General features: G+C 42.1%; 1 protein-coding gene across 1 annotated transcript in view; it reads right to left on the reverse strand.

Annotated features, from left to right (window-relative positions):
• Window positions 1-1278: 1278 nt before the first annotated feature.
• LOC8029198 (putative acyl-CoA synthetase YngI) overlaps window positions 1279-20074 on the reverse strand; it is a 229174-nt gene continuing 210378 nt past the window's right edge. The window contains exons 15-16 of the mRNA XM_040214651.3: window positions 1898-2011; window positions 1279-1398 (exon numbers count right to left, since the gene is read on the reverse strand). Coding sequence (XP_040070585.3) covers window positions 1279-1398; window positions 1898-2011 — 234 coding nt within the window. The remainder of the gene's footprint in view (window positions 1399-1897; window positions 2012-20074) is intronic.

The raw sequence follows: 20074 nt of genomic DNA on the forward strand, positions 1-20074 counted from the left end.
GTTTTGAGTTATTTCGCAAAAATTTCAATATATTTAATAGTAAGTGATCAAAATAGAAATTTGATTTCTTTTGGATGTACTAAAATTACTTCCAATCGTTACCATTTTGCCCTTTCCTTCCCAACGATGCCATCAGTTTCAGTAAGTTCCTTTCTAGCTAAACATTTAAGGAATTCTCAAGCCGGAAGATTTTTTTACCAAAAGTGGTGCATTTGAGAAGTTGAGTATATTGTAATTTTGGGCTTCCAATAAATTTAGTCAAATTATAAACAACACGAAAGGCCCGTGTTCAAACCAAGAAAAAAATACGTAGTTTAAAAATTTGAACTAGTTGAAAAAGTAAGGGTTGCTATTTCAAGTAACATCCCAATACTTTTCTTCCCACGTAATGAAGTAATGTAACTGAATGATTTTTAATTGAGAGAAATTGTAGTATTAATCGATTATTTTACGAGCAACTAAATACGACTTCCTGCCGACGGCCGTCTACAGGCAATGCACGATTAACTACGTTTAATTTACCTCAAGACAGCATGAATGCGGACTAGATATGCAGGTCTAGGCATGACCTACCACTGACTATCGTCTGCAGACTAAGTGTGCCGATCAAAGTATGACTCAACTTCGACGATCTCGGGCGAAATAAGTACGCTGGAGTTTTCACTCGCCGCCGATAGTCACCTGCTACTCCATGCGACCGTCAGCGGCAGTCGTACTTAACCCAGATGCTTGTACCTTTTTTCACCAGCTCCTTGTGGCGCTGAGCAAAGGCGTCGGCCTGCGTCTTGCATGTTATTTGTTTGGATTCCCAATGAGCCCTCTTGGAATATCGCCGGTTGCGACTAATTTTGGCTAGTTATGGTCATGTATGAATTACTTTTACACGTTTTGTTTGCTCGTGCATTGCCTGCTGTGAACTATGCATGTTTTGTGTTGCCCCTGACGGTGTGTAAAGTTTCTTAGCCACACTGGAGCTTAGTGCTTTTCGCAGAAAATTCAGTGGCTTTTCCAGAGATTTTAATCCTTACATCAAGCAGGCATTCCAAAGATGTCATCCCATCCGTGGACAGGCCGAAGATTTTTATGTAAAGTACTGAAAGCACTATATCTAAATCAACGTCAAACAAGTGCTGGATGTCTTTATTGAAGTCTTTTAAAAAACCTGGGACCTTACGGGTAACCTGAAAAAAAAAATGCGACTCGAATTAGGTTTTTACAATATATATATATATATATATATTCATTTCTTTATTTTGTTTTTCCCGGGGGGCTTGTTCTTCACAAGTTCAGGAGTTGTTTGCTCTCCTCGCGCATTTTATGCTTCTGAACTTTGCCGGTCTGAGTCCTCGGGAAAGAGTCCACGAAGAGCACATATTCCGGTATCTTGTACCAGGGCAGCTGTAATTATATAACACGTTTGAATTGCATGCACACTAAACAAGCAAAAAACTCAATATAGCTTTTTTCCACTGCCTTGGTATTTCTTTGTGGCACGGGAATAGAATATTTAATTGTGTTGTCCTTGAGCAATTATACAATTTTAACGCTCTTTCATTGTATAATGGCAGAAAGCATGAGCGTTCCAGACCCCGAGAATCTGGGGTCTAGAATAAGTCATGATATGCTGGTTCTGTAGAAAGTATATTTTCCCAGCCACCATTGTTGGGCGTGCCCATGAACGTCGGAGGAGTGGCACTACGCGCTCTGTTATGAAAGCCTCCAAATGTAAGTTAAATTAGGTTTTCTTGCAATTAAAGACTACACTCGATTGTCTGTGTGACGAGTATATGGACGTATGTATACAATTGTTTGATGAGTTACGCAACCAGTTCTCAGGGGTTCAAATTGGTATTAAAGGCTGAAGGACTTTCACAACAGGCATTAACTACCCACATACCTCCTTGCCCTTGCAAAAGGATTTGATGTCTTCGGGGGATAAGTTTTTATCTGGTTTCACTTTGATCCAAACCCATATCGTTTCACCCATCTGTTCGTCCGGTACTCCAATCACCTGTCGAAAGTTTGAAAAAAATATATATAATTATAATTGGGCTTACGACGCTTTATGTAGACATCAAACTCGTTGAAACTCTAATTCAAGCCGAAGATTGTGTCTCGCAACAATCTGCAATACGCTGCTTTCTGAGCTATAAATATTTAAATTCTACAAGGATGGTGAAAATGCAACCAGAAATGATTAAAAATTACACCAGGACAGGTCATCAGAGAGCCGATTCGTTTACGGAGTTAGTGATCGTTCAAATACTTCTTGTATGTACCTTTGTTGAGACGAACGCTGACGAACTCCATAAAAAGCCTTGCATTCAATGGATACCTTCCATGCCTGATCAATGTATCACCGGCTTGTTCCCTTATTGTTTTGAAAATTCAATGTTATACTGTGCCTCAAATAGCTAGTGGTTTATGGTCTGACAAAAGAAATGGTGCCAATAAAGCACGATCTTACTCAGAAAATATTAGTTTTGAGATTCGAAGTCGGGCGAGAATATGCTATTCACTGCAGAGTTATTTCTTAATTACATCAAGTTTCGACGGTTACGAAGAAAAAAGTTTGTGCGGAAAAATTATCTGAGAAAATATTTTCATAAAACTAACGGTTTCAGAGTACGTACTTTGTGCCCGGAATAACTACAAGATTGAGAACGAACGACAGACCACTTAAGCATTTGAAACGAGAGTGATCTTTAATAGGAAGGTGTGTGAAAGACGTAAAAAGGATCACATAAGAAGAAAGAGATATTGCAAAAGTAGAGATTTAAGGAACCAACACGTCTCTTTCACTCATTTTGCTACACTCCGTGCAAAGAAGCCAACGTGAAGCAATGCTTTATGATACGGGTGTTCACAATATTTAAAATAAATTATTCATGAGTATCACAATGTAATTGATAAAAATATATATTTTTGGGAGTACCGCTGCTTTTCGATGGATGCGACCATAGCCCATCGAATTAATATCAAACGCCTGTTAATCTGTGGGGTAGGTTGAAGGAGGAGCACTAAACTCAATCCCTTTTTTGATGTCGCTCGTTATAAAAAGTGCACATTCAAGGAAGGGTAAAATTCGAGAAGTGCAGTAATCTCCTATGCCAGGCTGCTTGGTTTGTAAGCTGCGTTGCACCAATGTTGCCTCATCTGTTTCCGTTATGATGCAGGTGCCGCTTCTGGACATTGTATTATCCGCTAACTACCCTTTCGCAAGTCGTATCGTGAAGAAATTATTTATATCACACCACCGACTGTGAAGTGACTCTTTACACGTGCACGTGTAAACCTGCCCTTCCTGAAGGCAACCGCATATTGGCAGCAAGTTCACGCGGTACTTAGCGCCGCATCATTACACGTAGCCAGACATACTTCGACCACATTGCCGACAGAGCCGAAGGATATCAGAGGGCAACAGAGGCTGAAGACCGCCACTGCACTTTCCAGCTACGTCGCCCTCATGATGGCTAATCTGCTCTTTTTTGTACAGGTTAGTAAAATTGATTACGACTGTTTCAAAAGCCATTACATCTGTATTGTGTGCTGCAAATTTCACGGGCTTATTGCGAGTTTATATCTGCTGAATGCTCACTAACAATATTTGTTTCGTCTGAGCATGTTGAACTGAATCCCGGGACAACAACGCAAAAATTGCTTGTCCAGATTGTTCAGAAGCGAAACATGATGACTGAGGACATCAAAGGGTTAAACATTTGAAGACATCGCTAGATGTAGGCCTAGCGAAACTTGGCACTCGTTTGGTTGCTATCGACAAGTCATACGGAAGTTTGCGCACGGATGTAAGAAATACACATGATTGTGAAGTACAAGTATCACGAATATCATCTTTTATGTCACATCTTAGGCTCAAACTATACTCTGGGGTCACTGTCTTGGTAATGGAGTCAAAGGTACGGGCACACCTGCCCTCTTTCTGGTTGACTGCTGCATGAAACTGTGCACTCGCTTTCCGTCTCTTCTCGCAAATACCAACAAAAGCTTTCCCTGAGTATAGAAATTTCGAAACACAAAAAACGGCTTCATAATCTATCTAAAATATTACTGAAGCAGCCCTGGAGTCATTTCATAAATTAGAAGACCATAATGATATTATTACCTTGAGAAGGGGTGCGAGGAGGACAAAGGGCAAACACAAATAAAAACAAAACAGGTTTATGGTTTGATACCAGGACCAGGAGGTATTTTTCAGTCGCGCACCAGTCACCTAGCTTGTGCTCGGATATTTGTGTGTCTTTTGTATGGCTCGTTCTCCTTCTCTAGAGATTACTATCGCTATTATTGTCCAGCTCGACCGCACCTTACATTAATTGCGTTATCATGACAGAGGCTCATGTAAGTGTAACCCAGAGTAGAATAAAATCACCATTAAATATATCAAATAAATCATATTTATTTTCTTTAGATCAGTTTCATTTTAATAAAACTAGATTTGATTTTTAATATCTATAACTTGATTTAAATCGCCAAAGCAAGGAAATAGCGATTTTTAACACGAGATGTGTTTCTAAGCATGCGAATTGATTGATCAATTCTATCCTTGGCGAAAAGTCGTTCAAAATCAGTACACTCGAAGTGTACTGAAGTATACTAAAAGCATACTTTCAGTGCGGTCTTTGTACTGATTGTATACTTTAGGTGCACACAAAGTATATTTCCAGTAAAAATGGCGGTGGACTTAAAGTATACTCGTCCGTACAAAACTAGTACATGTAGTAGAATCGTAGTGCCCGCGGTAAAAAGTAGTTCAAGATCAGCATACAGAAAGTGCACTTATGTATACTAAAGGTCTGCTTTCAGTGCTTGACAGTCGGTGTACTCAAATTATAATAACGTGTATGTATCTATATATGTATATATATATATATATATCAGGGTGTCGAACCGGAACCGAACCGAACCGAAAACCGGAACCGAACCGGTATTTTTTTCCGGAACTGAACCCGAACCCGAACCGTTATGTTGTTATCGCGATGAACCCGAACCGGAACTGAACCAGAAAAAAAAATAACGGTTACCGGCTCATGTCAAAACGGTTCGGCCACGCGCTGTTGACAATGAATGTGCTCTCAATGCCATTTGTTTTTTAAGTGCCGTCAACTGACACACACCTCGCTTACATATTTTTCTTCTCCACTCAGTCTTAGGAATATAAACGCTGCATCCATGAATCTTGACATAGGAACCAGTATTGCGCTGGTCGCGGCTTGCACGGAAGAAAGAAAATCGGAAGACTGTGCAAAAAAAAAAAAATTGCGTCACGGGATTTCATTTTTTTTACAATCTCGTAAATCCTAAATGCTGCGGTGTGCTCATTTCATGACACGTTTCCAGAACGCGCGAGTTCTTGAAGCTTGCTTCCATCGGAATGAGAAAAGAAAGGCTGTAGAGTTTATAATAATGCATCCGGTTTCGTATAGGCACTAAAAAGCAACATATTTGTGAGACAGCGAACTCTTCTATTTTAATATTTATCCTATTACGTCCTTCTGGCGTTGCGTTCGGTGAAGTGTTTTTCATATTCCGTATCTTGTTTATTGAAAACTTCGTTAAGGGCCTACTTTGAGTTACCGAAGGCTAGTTCAAATAAAGAAAGCTGTATTTTCTCCCCACTGTTCTTTCAATTGCTTACACGCCGAGGTGGCGGGATAGTTAGCGAGTTCTACTTGTAAGTGGGTTTGCAAGGAGGTCGCGGATTTTACAGCTACTGCGTCGGACCCAATTAGATGAAGTCCGAATGCGTAAACGCCGTTGAGGTAACCTTTGAGTGCACATAAAGAAACCATTCCTGGTAGAAATCCCTGAGCCTTACACTACGATGTATCCCGTTTCGTATGTGCTGATTTCAGATGTTTTATTTGTAATTTATTTTGATGTTGCAATTTGTCATTTATAATTTCCGAACCGGTTCGCGAACCGGTTCAGCGCCCCGAACCGGTTCGCGAACCGGTTCGCGGATCGAATTAATCGAAGCGGAAATGAACCGGAACAAGATAAATTTAGCTGAACCTGAACCGTAACCGAACCCGTATTTTTTTTTCGGTTCCACACACTGATATATATATATATATATATATATATATATATATATATATATAGTGCGATTTTTAACATCGACACTAAAAACGCGATAGATAGGCCGATGCCGTTTTCACAGACTATTTGTGGGGCTCGGCGGACATTACATGAGTAAATGAACGTCAAAGTACGTTGTCTAATTAGCTTTTCTAATTGGCAGTGTAATTGACCATGTTGAATTTTCAATTTTAAAGGGGCTATGAGTAAACTCTAGCCCAACTGAAACAATTCGCGAAAAGGTGACGAGTTTTGGGTTATTCATAGCTAAAACTCCGCCTTTCGTCGCCTGATTAAAAACAGCGCGCTGGACAGAGCGCAGGACGCCATTCTTACGCATTCCCTTCAGTCGAACCCTTGGAAGTATGATGCTGGAGCATCCACCAAAGGCACGCTTTCAAAAGAGTGCAACTTCGTTCATGCTGAATGCGACAGCACTTTATGAGGGTTGTAACTTCACTAGAAAATTAAATAATGCATCGAACTCCAGTATGAGAAGTTCTCGGTAATACAAACAAACATGCCATCACCGATATGTCATGTCAAAACCGCTAAGCGACTCTCCACTTTGCCCGCCCCTGCCGCGCGTGGTTCTTGAATTGAGGGAAAAAAGTGCGAAATTTGATAAATAAATATCTGAAAGCCCCTTGCTGTTTCGTGAATAGTTTTGATTGTGGTAGGCTCTAATAACGACTGCCTCTAAAACAGCAATAATAAAAAGTAAATTTACGGATTTTAATTACTTAAAAAAATGTTGCCACGGTTATTCACCCATGTAATGTCTGCCGAGTCCCACGACACACGTGAAGAGTGCATCAACATGACAGTGAGCCCCAAATTTTCCTGAAACCAGTTGATTAAAAAATATCACCGGATATACCTGACATAATGTGACAAAGGGATGCATCATTTCTCATTTCACTGCAAACCACGTGGTCCAAAGGTTCCCCGGGGAAACGACCGGCACTGTCAGAGCATACTTACGTCGCAAATGCAACATGGACTTACGCCTAAAAAAAAAAGCACAAATATACAAAATTAGCTACATTGTACGCCACGGAAAGTAGCGTAATCTAACTTGTCAATAATTATTTTAGCTAGTCATTTTTATAAATTTAGCAATTGAAAAGTCTACCTTTATTGCAAAGATAGCTTTCATTTTCCCTGAGCTGTATTGGTTACCTTTATTGAAGAATAAAAGTTTACTGTAAAAACTGTTAGCACTATTCGGAAGCTAGGCGATCGAGGGCAATCGCACCAAGTGTTTAATGCTGCTGCCAAAAAAGCCTTGGCGACAAGGGAGAATTTGCTTGAGATAGTTTCGGTTTTGCACTGAAAAAGAAAACCGAAAGTTTAGATAAAACCTAAGATAGACTAAACGCTTTGTTAATTTTTTGCGAATATAATAAAGGGACATTATTATTATTAATATATTGATTTGCTTAGTTTTGTCTTCAAAAAAAAAAAGGACAAAAATAAGAGATTTTTGAAAACTGCGCAAGATCATCGCTATGGCAATCAGCCTCCGTTCGGCCGCCGTTGGAGTTCCGGAGAGCTCGAGCATCGCTTCCTTTGTACGTTTCAGCCGTTTTAGCGGATATTTTAGATAGCTTACTTACGAATACCGTGTTCAATAATAGCAAGCGATTACTGAGAGCTGTGAGACGCAGCGTCGCAAGTGGCAGACCGTCATGGCCGACTGGTGCAAGCGAAGGTGAGGAAGTTTCTTTTGTTTCTGCGAAATGCGCCGCTGTTTCAAACTTTGTCTTGTACCGTGTGCTTGCTAAGCTATGCTTGACTCTCACTATGCTCTACCCGGTTTTATTTCGTTATTTGAGAAGAGCTTTTTTTCAATATTTATGGCTCTCTCCGCGGAGTGAGAAAGATTCGCGTGCGGCGGAACCGAGGGCCAACCGAGGGCCTGTCCTGGGCGCCGTCCCTACGACGGTCGCCCGACGACGCTTTTGCGGAGCGTTCAAGTACAGTCTGACGGCAGTTCAAGCAATTACAGGTCATGCTAGTTCTGACGTGCGGTCCCAACAGTCTCTCGCCAACGATTTATTTCATAAAGCGGGAGCGAGAAAAACGTTACAAGAGCGAGCAGCATGGTTTCTTGCCCGTGCTGATGCCTGTACCGTAGAGACGGACGATCTCTTTGCGTATGCCGAATCGGCACGCTTTCCAAGTTTGCGGTTGTGTGTTGTGAATAAAGTGAGTTTGGATGTCACGTTTTTTTAGTGGCGGCGAAAGCCGCTACAAAAGGCAGAGCAGTTAGAAAAAGCAAAAGCATGAAAAAATGTTAAAAGGGCCTGAATATTCCATGCAGTTGAAAGACTACCAACGTACCAACTCGCCCAGTTATTCTTTGTCAAAGAATAATAGCCAATACTAATAAATTAAATAAATGCCAACTTGTAATTGATTAGAAATTTATAATTGATGCAGTACACCCCTACCCTGTTCTAGTGCTTTTATGATATGAGATAATGTGTAAATATATAGTATAGTTCATAGCAACCATTTATGTCCGACTCATTATATTGAATCTTTTCTCTAAAAACTCGAAGTTATATAAAAAAAAGTGCTTATAAATTAAGCCGCATCACTGAATGTGTAATAGCGTATGACTTGTATGGGTGTTTTCAGCAAAAGAAAAGGTGGCATTAAAAAAAGGCCAATCATTTTGTTTGCTCTGTGTTAGAGCTTCTTTCAGGTACACGTAAAATGTGGGTGTCTACATCTAAAAAAGTGTAATTGTCATTCCCCGCAGGGCTGCAGGTCTTACCCAGTAGGGCTAGCAGGTTGCAACCTATGGGAACCTGCAGGGACCTGCATCACAAGAGTAAAAGTGACGTCCGCCCACTGATCTCTATTATGGGTGGCTGGATGGTGCATCGATCAGACAGGTATGAAGCCACCGTAAGTAAGCGGCCTGTCCCGATAGCCAGCGCTTGACAGGCTTTTCAACTCTCCCGAGTGCTGGTTGGAACAGCGTTCAGGGCGCTGGGATTTTTCTTGTCATTTCAAGAGAGCCTGCTTTGTTGCGGTGTAACAGTACATCCGGACCCAAGAAGTCTCCTGGGAAGCCATTCGACGTGAACATTTTTAGATTATATTTGATCAAAAAGTGTTTATGTTCCCCCTATTCTTAGGATTTCATCCAGAACTAATTTCTGCAGCGCACTGGCACATGCGGAGAAGCACACTGAGCAAAGCAAATCTATCGCAATGGTGTCTGTGCGAGCGCTTTGAAAGGTTTGAACGGCATAAACGACTTTGTTTGCGCGAGCTCAATATTTCATTCATTTTATGAAGTGTTAGTGTTGAGAATACTTTCCAGGTACAAAATTTTGCAATCAGGAGTAATGTTCAATGCATTTGGGTGTTTCTTAATGCGCTCTACAACTTGCCATTTCAGACCTCGGATTTTAAACGAAGATTTCAAACGTTAGCTTGTTATTCTTATTTATATAAATAGGCGCACTAAAACAATTTCGTGCACTTTCGAAAGAGGCTTTCTAACAGCGTACAGTTGGTTTCACTCCCGTAGAACGCTCCGTTTTTTTGTGTTATTTTTAAGTTTGGTACAAGTTATCTGGGACACTCCGCATATATGTACTGGTAGCATACATTTAGTACACTAAAAGCGTACATGCAGTGTACTAAACCCGCACTTGTAGTATGCTAGAAGTACACTCGAGGTGCACTTATGGTGTACTACACATGTACTTGGGGTGTACTAAAACTATACTATTTTGTTTCATAAAAGTGTGAAACTAGTACGATTTCAGTACATACCCCAAGTTCACTATTAGTATACTTTCAGTATACTGATATTGAACGACTTTTCGCTAAGGGTACCGATCGCCGATAACAATGCGTAAGAAGGAATCACTGTAAATGTAAAGTAGAGTTGATTAACATCTTTTTATTGATGTAGGGCTAAAGACGGTAGAACAAAATGAGCTCGATGATATTAGTCAGCTAGCAAGTTTAATTTTATTTTTATATTTATTTTTGACCTGATTGCAATAGGGCATTCCTCTTAAAATGTTTGTTTATTTTGTGTTCTTTTTTATTTTGTTGCAGTACGATGTTACGTAGCTGACCAAAAATGTGGAACGTGGAAATTCAGCTCAACTCTTCGATTTGCCCTGAAGAGCAATAAAGCTTGTGTTCGGGCTAGTTGGGTTTTTATTACTTTTTGCTGTGCGTTGCTATAGTTTACAATCTAGCATGAAGGACACACTCACACACGAAAGCCGCAACTAACAACTGTTTTTTCCCTCCTCTCCAGACAAGCATGGTTGAAAGAAAACATATTGAAAAGGAAAAAAAAAATGACCGACATAATCAGATCTAACGCCTTCGAGCACGTGTAAACACGTCTCCTGTTCAGATCTCGTCGGCGGCGGCCAATGCACGTGTCCGCTACCAATCATGAAGCGGCGTCATTTTTTAGCGAGTCTCCTTTTGTTTTTTAGGAGAAGCCAATGGATCACTAACGCACGTTCCGTGCTTTCCTCACATCATAAAAATGGCCTCCCGGTTTCCGGGAGGCATTTTCCCGGGTTGAGTGGCGTCAGGTGTGACGTCACGTGTGATGTCATAAAGTTCCAAAGGCTATTGAAGCAAGCTTTTAGAGCGCTGTTCTTATGCGCGATCCAAGCCGACGAGTTTTTGTTCGCGCGTAGGTCGTGCGCTTCCCAGAAATTTCGTATTTCGTGACGTTTTCGGTGTTTCCGGTGCGCTTTCTGAGTCACAACCACGCGTGTTGTTTAGGATTGTGCGCCTTCCGGTGAGCGGAGAGCAGCTCCGCCAGACGGCGAAGAAACGCGGAGCCGGAACAATTGCCCCCACCGACTGGCCGGGGAGGAGCGGCCTATTCCGCGCGTTTATGGTGGCTAGAGAGTTGGGTGTGTCGAGCGGCGGCCGGCGCGCGGCACCGAAATCTGTCACCAGGAGGCGCCTCGGAAGGCCTGTATGCTAGCCGACCGCGGCGTTTTGACTGCGCTGGCTTTTAAATGCGCTGCGTGCGGACCTTTACGCGGCCGCATGTCGGCTGTGTTTTTTTACTGAATTAATTGTCGTGGCATATTGAAAGTCTGATAAACCTGGATTGGATAGTCGACCCGATTTCGGAGCGTCGACGAAGGTAAATGCGCACTTGAAGTCGTTCTTGTCTCACCGCAACGTTCTCGTTCGCGCAACGGAGGCGTCGGTTTCGAGGTAATATGAAAAAATGGGGAAAACTTTTTTTATAGATTTTCTCTCGTGTACTACGTCTTCGAAATACGTAAAACGTCCACCGAGTTATCCGCAGCCGTGACGAAATTTCGCGTTTCAAGGCGCTGTGTCACGTACTGCCAAATGAATCGACGCTGAACCGCGCAGGCACTTTAACATTAAAATATGTCTGAGGACACTGGACACTTCTGGTGCGATTCCCCTGTGATTCAAGAGCAGACGTGGCTTCCGAGAAACAACGTGAAAAATTGTCTTGACACAAAGCAAAGAATTCATTTTTGGCTCTTTACATTTTTATTCAACGTGGAAAACTAGCAATGAAATACAAATTTGATTTTAGAAGACAGTGAGCGAAGTAACCTATTGTACATGTTACATGAACCATTCCTGAACGAAATATTAAGGAATAGGCAATGTAATTGCCGTAATTTTGGCAAATAAAATATTTTGAGAAAAAGCATTACTTTTGTGCTAACCCCCACACAAAATGGCTTTATGGCATATGATCTTCCACATGGTAAGAAGTTCATCTTTCTCGTCTGTACCTTCTTTTCCGCGCTATAATCGCAACACTACTGAACATTGTAAGGCTGTCCTGGGTATTCTCGGCTGCATGCGTGAACAGGTTTTCAAAGCTTCGTCTAGAGCAGACCTAAGGGCACCCAGACACCAGTAGTGACCGTATTTGTCTTCAATGAGTAAAGGCATATTTTCGATTGATCAAAAATATTGTGCCTCCTCACCAGATGACTGCAGTTTGATTGCCGGGATCACGCTGTTTTAGGCAGGACATAGCTATAGGAACACAGGATCGAAGTACAGCGAGGATCGTTACAGCCATTGCCAAGTCCCACAAGCACTCTCAGAATGAACATCCCTATCATGGTACCATGAAAAGGCATATCTTGCAGTCAGCGTTCTGCTTTGAAGTCTATCAGGACAAGAATGACAGTACCGCAAACAGTTATTAGGTACCGTCGCATTTTGGTAACTTAACTTCAAACGCGTTATAACAGAACACTAAGGGCAGAAACAGCCTGAGTCTGGAGAAGCATATTTTAGCCTAGCCGAATATAACCACTTGAATATCGAGGCACACCGAACAGTCCAATGATGACACCTCCGCTAGATTTTTATGTCGTTGCATAGAAATTGCCATCAACAAAAGTGGACACCATATTGACATTGCGACGAAAATTTTTATGGAGAGTCCATGGTATAAACCTAAGCACATTAAACTCTGTGTAAAGGCCGGCTTCATACAGTCGTGTTGCTACGTGCATGCAAGCAGCTTAAAGGGATGCTGAACCGAAATTCGGATTTCAGGAAATAAGGCCGCAGACAGCGTTGGATAAAGTACATCTAAAAGGTACTCCTAGTAAAGTACAAAGTAAATGAGACGTTATAACGTCTCATTTACGTGGCAGTGTAGTTAATATTTTACTTACAAATAAATTATTAAGTACACTGGGAGCAACGTACTTGAAGTAAAGTACTATAAATACAATGTACAAGTACTTTCAAAGTAAAGTGCAAGTTCTTTAACACAATCTCATGATGCCCTTTCATTCCCCTATACAGTGATCTTTTTTAAATGGTATGCATAACCCAGGGGTAATCAAGGGAGCATGACCTCAAAAACAGCGGCGAATATTTGATAAAGTCAAGCGGCCACAGATTAGTTTTTTTTCAGGAATGGAGTCAAACTCAGAAGACCCTCTTCTGAATTTGGCGCCCCTTGCACTGGATTGTTGCACTCAACGGGGTTAAATGTAGTAGGAGAGAGCATGACGCCAGCACCGTAGCTTTCGCAAGCAATCCTCTCATAGAAAAATGCCCTCTCCTTAATAAAAAAATCAAATAAAAAATAAGTGTGCAAGCGTGCTGGTGATAATTAATCATGATGTGACACCTGCGATTGGGGTGCGAAAAAAATTAAGGAACTTTCAAATAGAAGGAAAAGACAAAAGAGAATTTGCGCTTGTCCGTGTCTACTCGCTTGTGATTGTCCCTTCTGTCGCGCAAAAACGTCTATACTGCATCATGAACCAACTAGGTCAACAACAAGTTTTAATTAGCAAAAGAGAATGTCTCAAATCAACGTTCTCTTTTGTTGTCTCTTATACTTCAACTTGAAAATTAAATTTTTTCGCATTACAGACTTAGGTGCTACATTATGATTAATTTTTCTCTCCTAATAATTTAAACCTCCTCGCTTGCGCTGACCGACCGAGAAGTAGCAAGAGTTATAAAACCTACGGGAAAGCCGCTCCCAGTATAAACGGGACGATGCGTCGTCAGCTCACGTTTCTGGTGAGAGTAGAATATCCCTCCCAGTTTTTCTTTGGAGTTGACAAGGCATCACTTCGTGATACAAATTTAACAAAACCAAATTTGGGGATAGCACTTTGAAGTCGGGTATTGTGCTTTCCTCGGAAAGTAGCAGAAAAAAAATACTTTAAGTACAAGTACGCACTCAGAGAATGTACGTCAAGTAAAGTACAAGGTTCCTAAACCTAATTTAAGTAGTACTTCAAGTACAATGCGCTTAAAGTACTTCCCAACACTGGCCACAGACGTGTTCGATAGGACGCTACGTGCTTGTGCGTAGCAACAACAAAGCCTATAAATAAAAAAATCACAAAAACAGAGTGAAGCATTTCTCCACCAATACAGAAAGATCACATTTGGTAGCAACTCGGTCAGTAAGAGAATTCCGCTTTGTAATAGAGAGTCCAATATGCTAGAACTTGAATCTAGTAGTGCGACCGAATATTGGTTCAATCATTAACGAGTAATCATGGCGTAGGGAAATGTAGGAGAGAGTCTTGCATTGGGTGTGCATGAACGACGGCATTTTATAATCGAACTTGTGAAAGGGAGAAAGACGAGCAAGGTGGCGACAGACATTGAGGGAAGCTAGTTTGGACAAAGCCTAAAGGTGGGATACACTACTTTTGAAGGAATAGTTGCGCTGAATGGACCAAGCGATTCTGTTTTAAAGTGTTTCAGTCTATTGACTAGGCAACACTGATGAGGAGCCCATATTTCACTTGCATATTCTAGTTTCGAACGGACGATAGCTTTGTATGCTGTTATTTTCACAACCTGTCATGCCTGATGAAAGTACCTTTGAATAAAGCAGATTTCGAAATGGTATGTCAATAATTTTTATCGATGGGCGCATTCCAGGTTAGGTTTACTGTAGAAGTGATACCTGGGTATTCGTAAGAGGAGCGGTGAAATTGCTATAGAGTTAATAGAATATGAGAGAACATAAGTTTTTTGAGAGCTTGAAAGAAACGTCTTTGGTGTTTTCGATATTAATGTTAATTTGCCATGTTAGACACCATTCGGCCAGAATGTCGATGACTCGTTCAAGAGCTTGAGGATAACCGAGGTGAAAAATATGGAGGTATATAATGGAATCATAGGCAAACAGTCTAACGGATGGCGAAATTAGACGGGGTAGGTCAATACTGTAGATTAGTAACATTAGGAGTTCTACTATACTGCCTTGAGGTAGACTGAGTTTTAATGAAATTGAATGAGATGGGAGGGATGTTCTCTCTATACACACAGAATGCTCGCTATTGGTAAAAGCATATATCTAACTGATAACATGTTTGTCTATATTTATAGAAGAGTAATATTTGATGGTGGACAGTACCAAAGGCTTTAGCAAAATCTACCAAAATGGCGCCAGAGGTACAGGACGCGTGAAAGCTGTCATGCAATTACATCACGTTGCATTATTTTGCATCACTTTACATTATTCTTCAAAGTACATTACTTTTGCAGGGGTGATTAATGAAAAGGGAAATCCTGATTTTATAATTCTTAAGGCCTTCGACCGTGTGTCACATGCCAAAATGCCCAAACGTCTTTTATAATTATCCAACCATTTTTTCAATGTTAACCTTGTTCGGTGGCTAGGTGACTATTTATGCTATAGGCAGCAGTTTGTTTTGGTGAATCCCGTACAACTCAGATAACTGTGCTCTTCCGAAGGTATTATCCTCTAACTACATTGGGGTCAATTTAACTTTCGTTCTAAGGTGTAATGTCCACTTGGACTTGTGCAAGAGAGCAATGTGTAGATTGTGGTATCTGAGGCCAAACCTCAGCACGCCACATCTCTAACAAAGTTAATTTAATACAAATTTCTCATTACACACCTCTTGTGTATGGCGACGTTATTTGAATCCAAAACGGAAGATCTACCAGAGATCGACGAACACGGATTTCAAAGGGTTCAGCCACGCCGCCGCATCTAGGTTATTGTCGGCTCGGGCAAGGCGAGTAAGCTACATGTTATGACCAAGCAATGTCGATGAAAAGCTGCTTTTTTTCCCCGTTGCATCCTGAGACAACCTGTGAGGAACGTTTTGAAACCGTGTCAAATATCTTAGGGAGTCAGTGTTTTTTCTGCACGAACGTTCTTTCGAAATATCTTACGAATGCTTCGTGCAAGACTTTAAGGAACTAGATTGCCCGGACTTGTGGCCAGACGGTTGCCTTTTTCGACCGTTCTTTGGAAAGCCTAAACTCGACGATGAGTATGATGCTGCGAAGCCTTCACCCAGTCAGATCTTAAATAAACACCGCATTTTAGACTTAAATCTAAACGCGCGACGTATCGTCACGGAAGAAGCGGAAATGGAGAGACGTTTCGGCATGCGATCCCGACGTAACTGTAGTAACGGAAACTTGCTGACATGTTCAAATACAAGATAGTTGAAGCCTCAAACACGCGCGTCCTGGGGCTCTAACCTGGGCTCTTGGCGAAAGCGTTGGAGAGATTCGACCTTCATGATTGGACGCGCAAAAGTCAAGCGCAGCGCCAGCCAATCGATGTCGCCGGATTCTTAGCCGACGTCTTTGTGAAATGTCCAAATTTGAGCCCCTTGGTGGAGGTTGTGACGCGCTGCGCTGCGCACTCGAAACATTGGAAAGGTGAATAGATTTTCTAGATTTGTTGTGTAAGAACGAAATGTTTGAAAGTCGCTTTGTGTGATCACTGCTGACGTCGCAGCTGAATTTGCTGACATGGTGTTTCCCGGGCATGAACAAGCTAAATCTGGGGAGCGGCCTTCCTTACGGCCTTTGCTCTCGCCTAGCAGAAGTGAAAATTTTCTACCCTCGTGGTCGTGGGTCACGTGTTTCTGCTACTCTGCCCACTGATGTGGGCAAGGTGTTCTGCTTGAATCACCTTGAGTAAATTATCCGACATCCCTGAGAGATAAGCTGTGGAAGTCTACTTTTCTGGATAATCCAAGCTTGCTACTTTCAACAGTTTTCTGGCTCAGTAGAGACTACGGAAAGTTTTTTTCACTGGCTTCACTGATAAAAAAATGCGAGTCATTGATTAAACTTGAACAACGAAGTCAATTCAAGCAAATAAAAATATTTAATTTAAATTCAAGTATAAGAATAAAAGTAAATCATTTAAAATGTTTCCAAGTTTTAGAACTCATGAGTTTTACAGCCTGCTATCTGCTGAGATATGAATTACTGGGGATTGTTGAACTATTATGTTAAGCAATTATAACAAAAAAATGTTACCTCAACTGGTAAGGAGTTGGAGTGTGTTTGTTTTTGTAGATATATAAGCTATACAATTATTTCAGGGCTCACTGGCGTTAATTACAACGAGGTATCATTAGTTGTAAAATTTAGTAAATTGGTTTTGCTGCTGTTTCCAAGTTTCCAAGCGGATCCTTGAGTGTTTTTGTGTATTCCTGACCTATTGATATATGATGCTTTTTTGAATTCTTAAATCATCAGAGTTGGCGATTCCAGCATCAGTATAATATCACATTGATTTAAAGTAATAATTGTCTAAATATTACAGGCTTTTTTCTCCAAAACGAAATTTATATTATCGCGAATGACAAATAATGAATCGGCGACTTAACTGAAGAAACCAAGAGTTTAATGGGGCGAACGTGTCCCAAAGCAAAACAAAGGAAGATTAGGGTCGCGGGCGTTGATGTCGGAGGAACAGTAGGATCGAGCGCTGGGGCGACACTGATTCCGGTTCGCCACGCGGAGGCCTCTATGTAAAATGGTCAGCGAGCCTATTCCGAACGAGCGAACCGTGGCTTTCCTCGTGGGAGCGCTATCCAGGCGGCAGCCAACAAAAAACGGCTCCATGACGTTGTACATAATGGAACAGCCCAAGCAGGGGAGGCCGCTTGTTCAAGACAGATGTCGCCGCTAGACCACCGACACCGCAGCAATTTGGTCGGTCAGACAATCTACTCTTATAGCAGTCCCCTCGCTCGGCGTTGGATAAATGACTGCCGAAAACGTTAGTCATTTTTTATTTCATTCGGCTGTCTTGTCGTAGCTTCACAGCGAAACAGTTAGAGGAAAAGCACCGCGTAATCTTTTGACTGGCCATGCCGCCAAGAGTCCCATTCGAAAATCAGGTACCAATAGTATCATTCTTAAGCGTAGGCCATTCCCAAAGAAAAATTCGAATTTTGACAAATTCTCACTCTCTGCAATAAATCGCACCATTTAAGCGTATCGTGACGAAGGGCGCCGAGAAAATGCACCACGTGGATCGGCCCACGTGCGACTTCAGAAGAGGACGATATGAATATCGTCGAGTACGTCGCTGATGATCCATTTATGAATGCCAGGGAGGCAAAAATCGCCTTGCGGCTTTCGGCATCTACACGTCAACTGTGTGACATAGAATTAGAGACGCTGGATTGCAATGTAGTGTCACATGCCAGAAGCCCCGGATAACTTCCTACCACCGCTTTGCCCGGAGGTGGTACTATTCACCGACGAATCAAGTTTCAGTAGCTGCTGGGACCAGAAGCGACAAGAGCGGAGGCCGGCCAGATGGAGGTGAGATTAATTTCACTTTCATACGTTACGCTGCATTTCTTTCAGCAAATCTGTTTACTGTTTGGGTTTATGATTTTAGATATGACGATCCATGCGTTCGGACGGTTTCCGCCGGTGGCCACTCCTCTATTCTCGTCTGGGGCTCCGCATCGAGCACCGGTCTGGGACTTCTTCATAGGATTGAGGGGTCATTTGCGGCCTCGAAAGGTGTCGAAATCCTGCGAGAGGTCTTGCGTCCATAGGTCTTTGACGTACCATTCCTTGATAGGCTATTTTGACTCCAGCATGACAGTAGTCCCGTCCACAGTGCAAAGAAGCTCCAGTACTTCCTTTCCGAATCGGCAATCCGGCAGCTGCCATGTCGCCCGGGTGGCGCAAACATGAACGTCATCGAGAACGTGTGGAGTCTCTCGAATCGAACGCTCGTCAAGAAGAACTTGCAGGACTCTTCAAAACAGACCGATGGGCTGCACTGAGCGAGGCATATGTTGCGATTAGATGACCAGCTGCCGACGTTGTTGTTCCAATCTCTCCCTCGAAGAATGAGGGATGTCATCACCTAACGAGGCGGGTCCATAAAGTATTAATGCCCTCACTTCCCCACCCCCCTTCCTCTGCCTCTCCTTCAGTCGGAGATCATTCACTCTATTCCAGTTTGGTTCGTTTTCAAATGTTGCTTTAAATCAACCAAGCGAACAAAAAAACACGAAGAAACCGGCGTCTTTTCTATTCTTTACGGGAGTGTATCGCCCCTTCTAGGCGCCAAGGCACGAGTGACAAAAGCGTAAACATGCGCGTTAATGAAGACTCAGACTAATAATAATAATAAGAATAAGAATATCATTAATAAACTCAAATTATGTGCCCGCGATGGGCCTGTGTAGCGGGATCATCGCACGTGCAAAAGAGCATAAGATCAAATATTTCGGATTTCCCAATGCGGAGAGTAACTGATGAATATAGGCGAAACAAAATGCCGCATTCAAGAGCATATATTGAACAGAGAATAGATAAGCAGGTATGACATTTCACCAAAGGTCAGATCTCTGAAAAGTTCGCCATCTTTGGTCGACAGTGCCTGCACCTCCATTATGTGATATATTAATTAAAAAGGGGTTGACGAGTATGTTCGTTCTGCTGGTGCTGTAAGAATTCAGCAAACTACGGCGATACTCCTTGTGATTAGGTTTTAAAATTCAATAGCGAAAATTCGCGAGATATAGATAACCTGCGGAACGATTGGCACAGTGAAGATTGTTTGCTTCCCTGCTCCGCCGCAAGGCGCGTGCCTCAGCGATTCCAAGCGAATAAGCATGCAGTGGCCCTTCGCGCCGCTCTCGTCTTGGCCGAAGTCTTCTTGACTGTTCCATCGCGTGCCACGTCATGGAGCCGTTTTTGTCGACTGCCGCCAGGATAGCACTCCCAACAGGAAAACCGTGGTTCGCGCGTTCCGATTAAATTTGATGACCACTGTACATGCCTAGGCTTCTGAAACAATCGGCGCACAAGGTTCGCCGAGAAGAACAGTTTAACCTCGATTAAGGAGCAGGGTTCTCGAATTTACCAGAACGCGTCATCCACAGAAACAACAAAAAGATATATCATCGACCAGGGATCGAAGGCCAGCTTTCTGCGTGGGAGCCCAGCACGATAACCTGACGGCCACGGCCATGCTGACTGCTTGGCCAGCTGCGCCTGCGGCAATATGCTTACTAGAATGACAAAACATACTGACATTTTTAATGATCATTGTATTACCAATCGAGAAATTCATGGTGCAAGTACTGGATTACTCACTGATGATATGGGTGCTTAATTTTATAGTGTGTTTTGTTCTATATGAGCCATTGAGGAATATAAAATA

Source organism: Ixodes scapularis, unplaced genomic scaffold (genome assembly GCF_016920785.2).
Source record: "Ixodes scapularis isolate PalLabHiFi unplaced genomic scaffold, ASM1692078v2 PGA_scaffold4__175_contigs__length_147842914, whole genome shotgun sequence".
Taxonomy (NCBI): Eukaryota; Metazoa; Arthropoda; class Arachnida; order Ixodida; family Ixodidae; genus Ixodes; species Ixodes scapularis.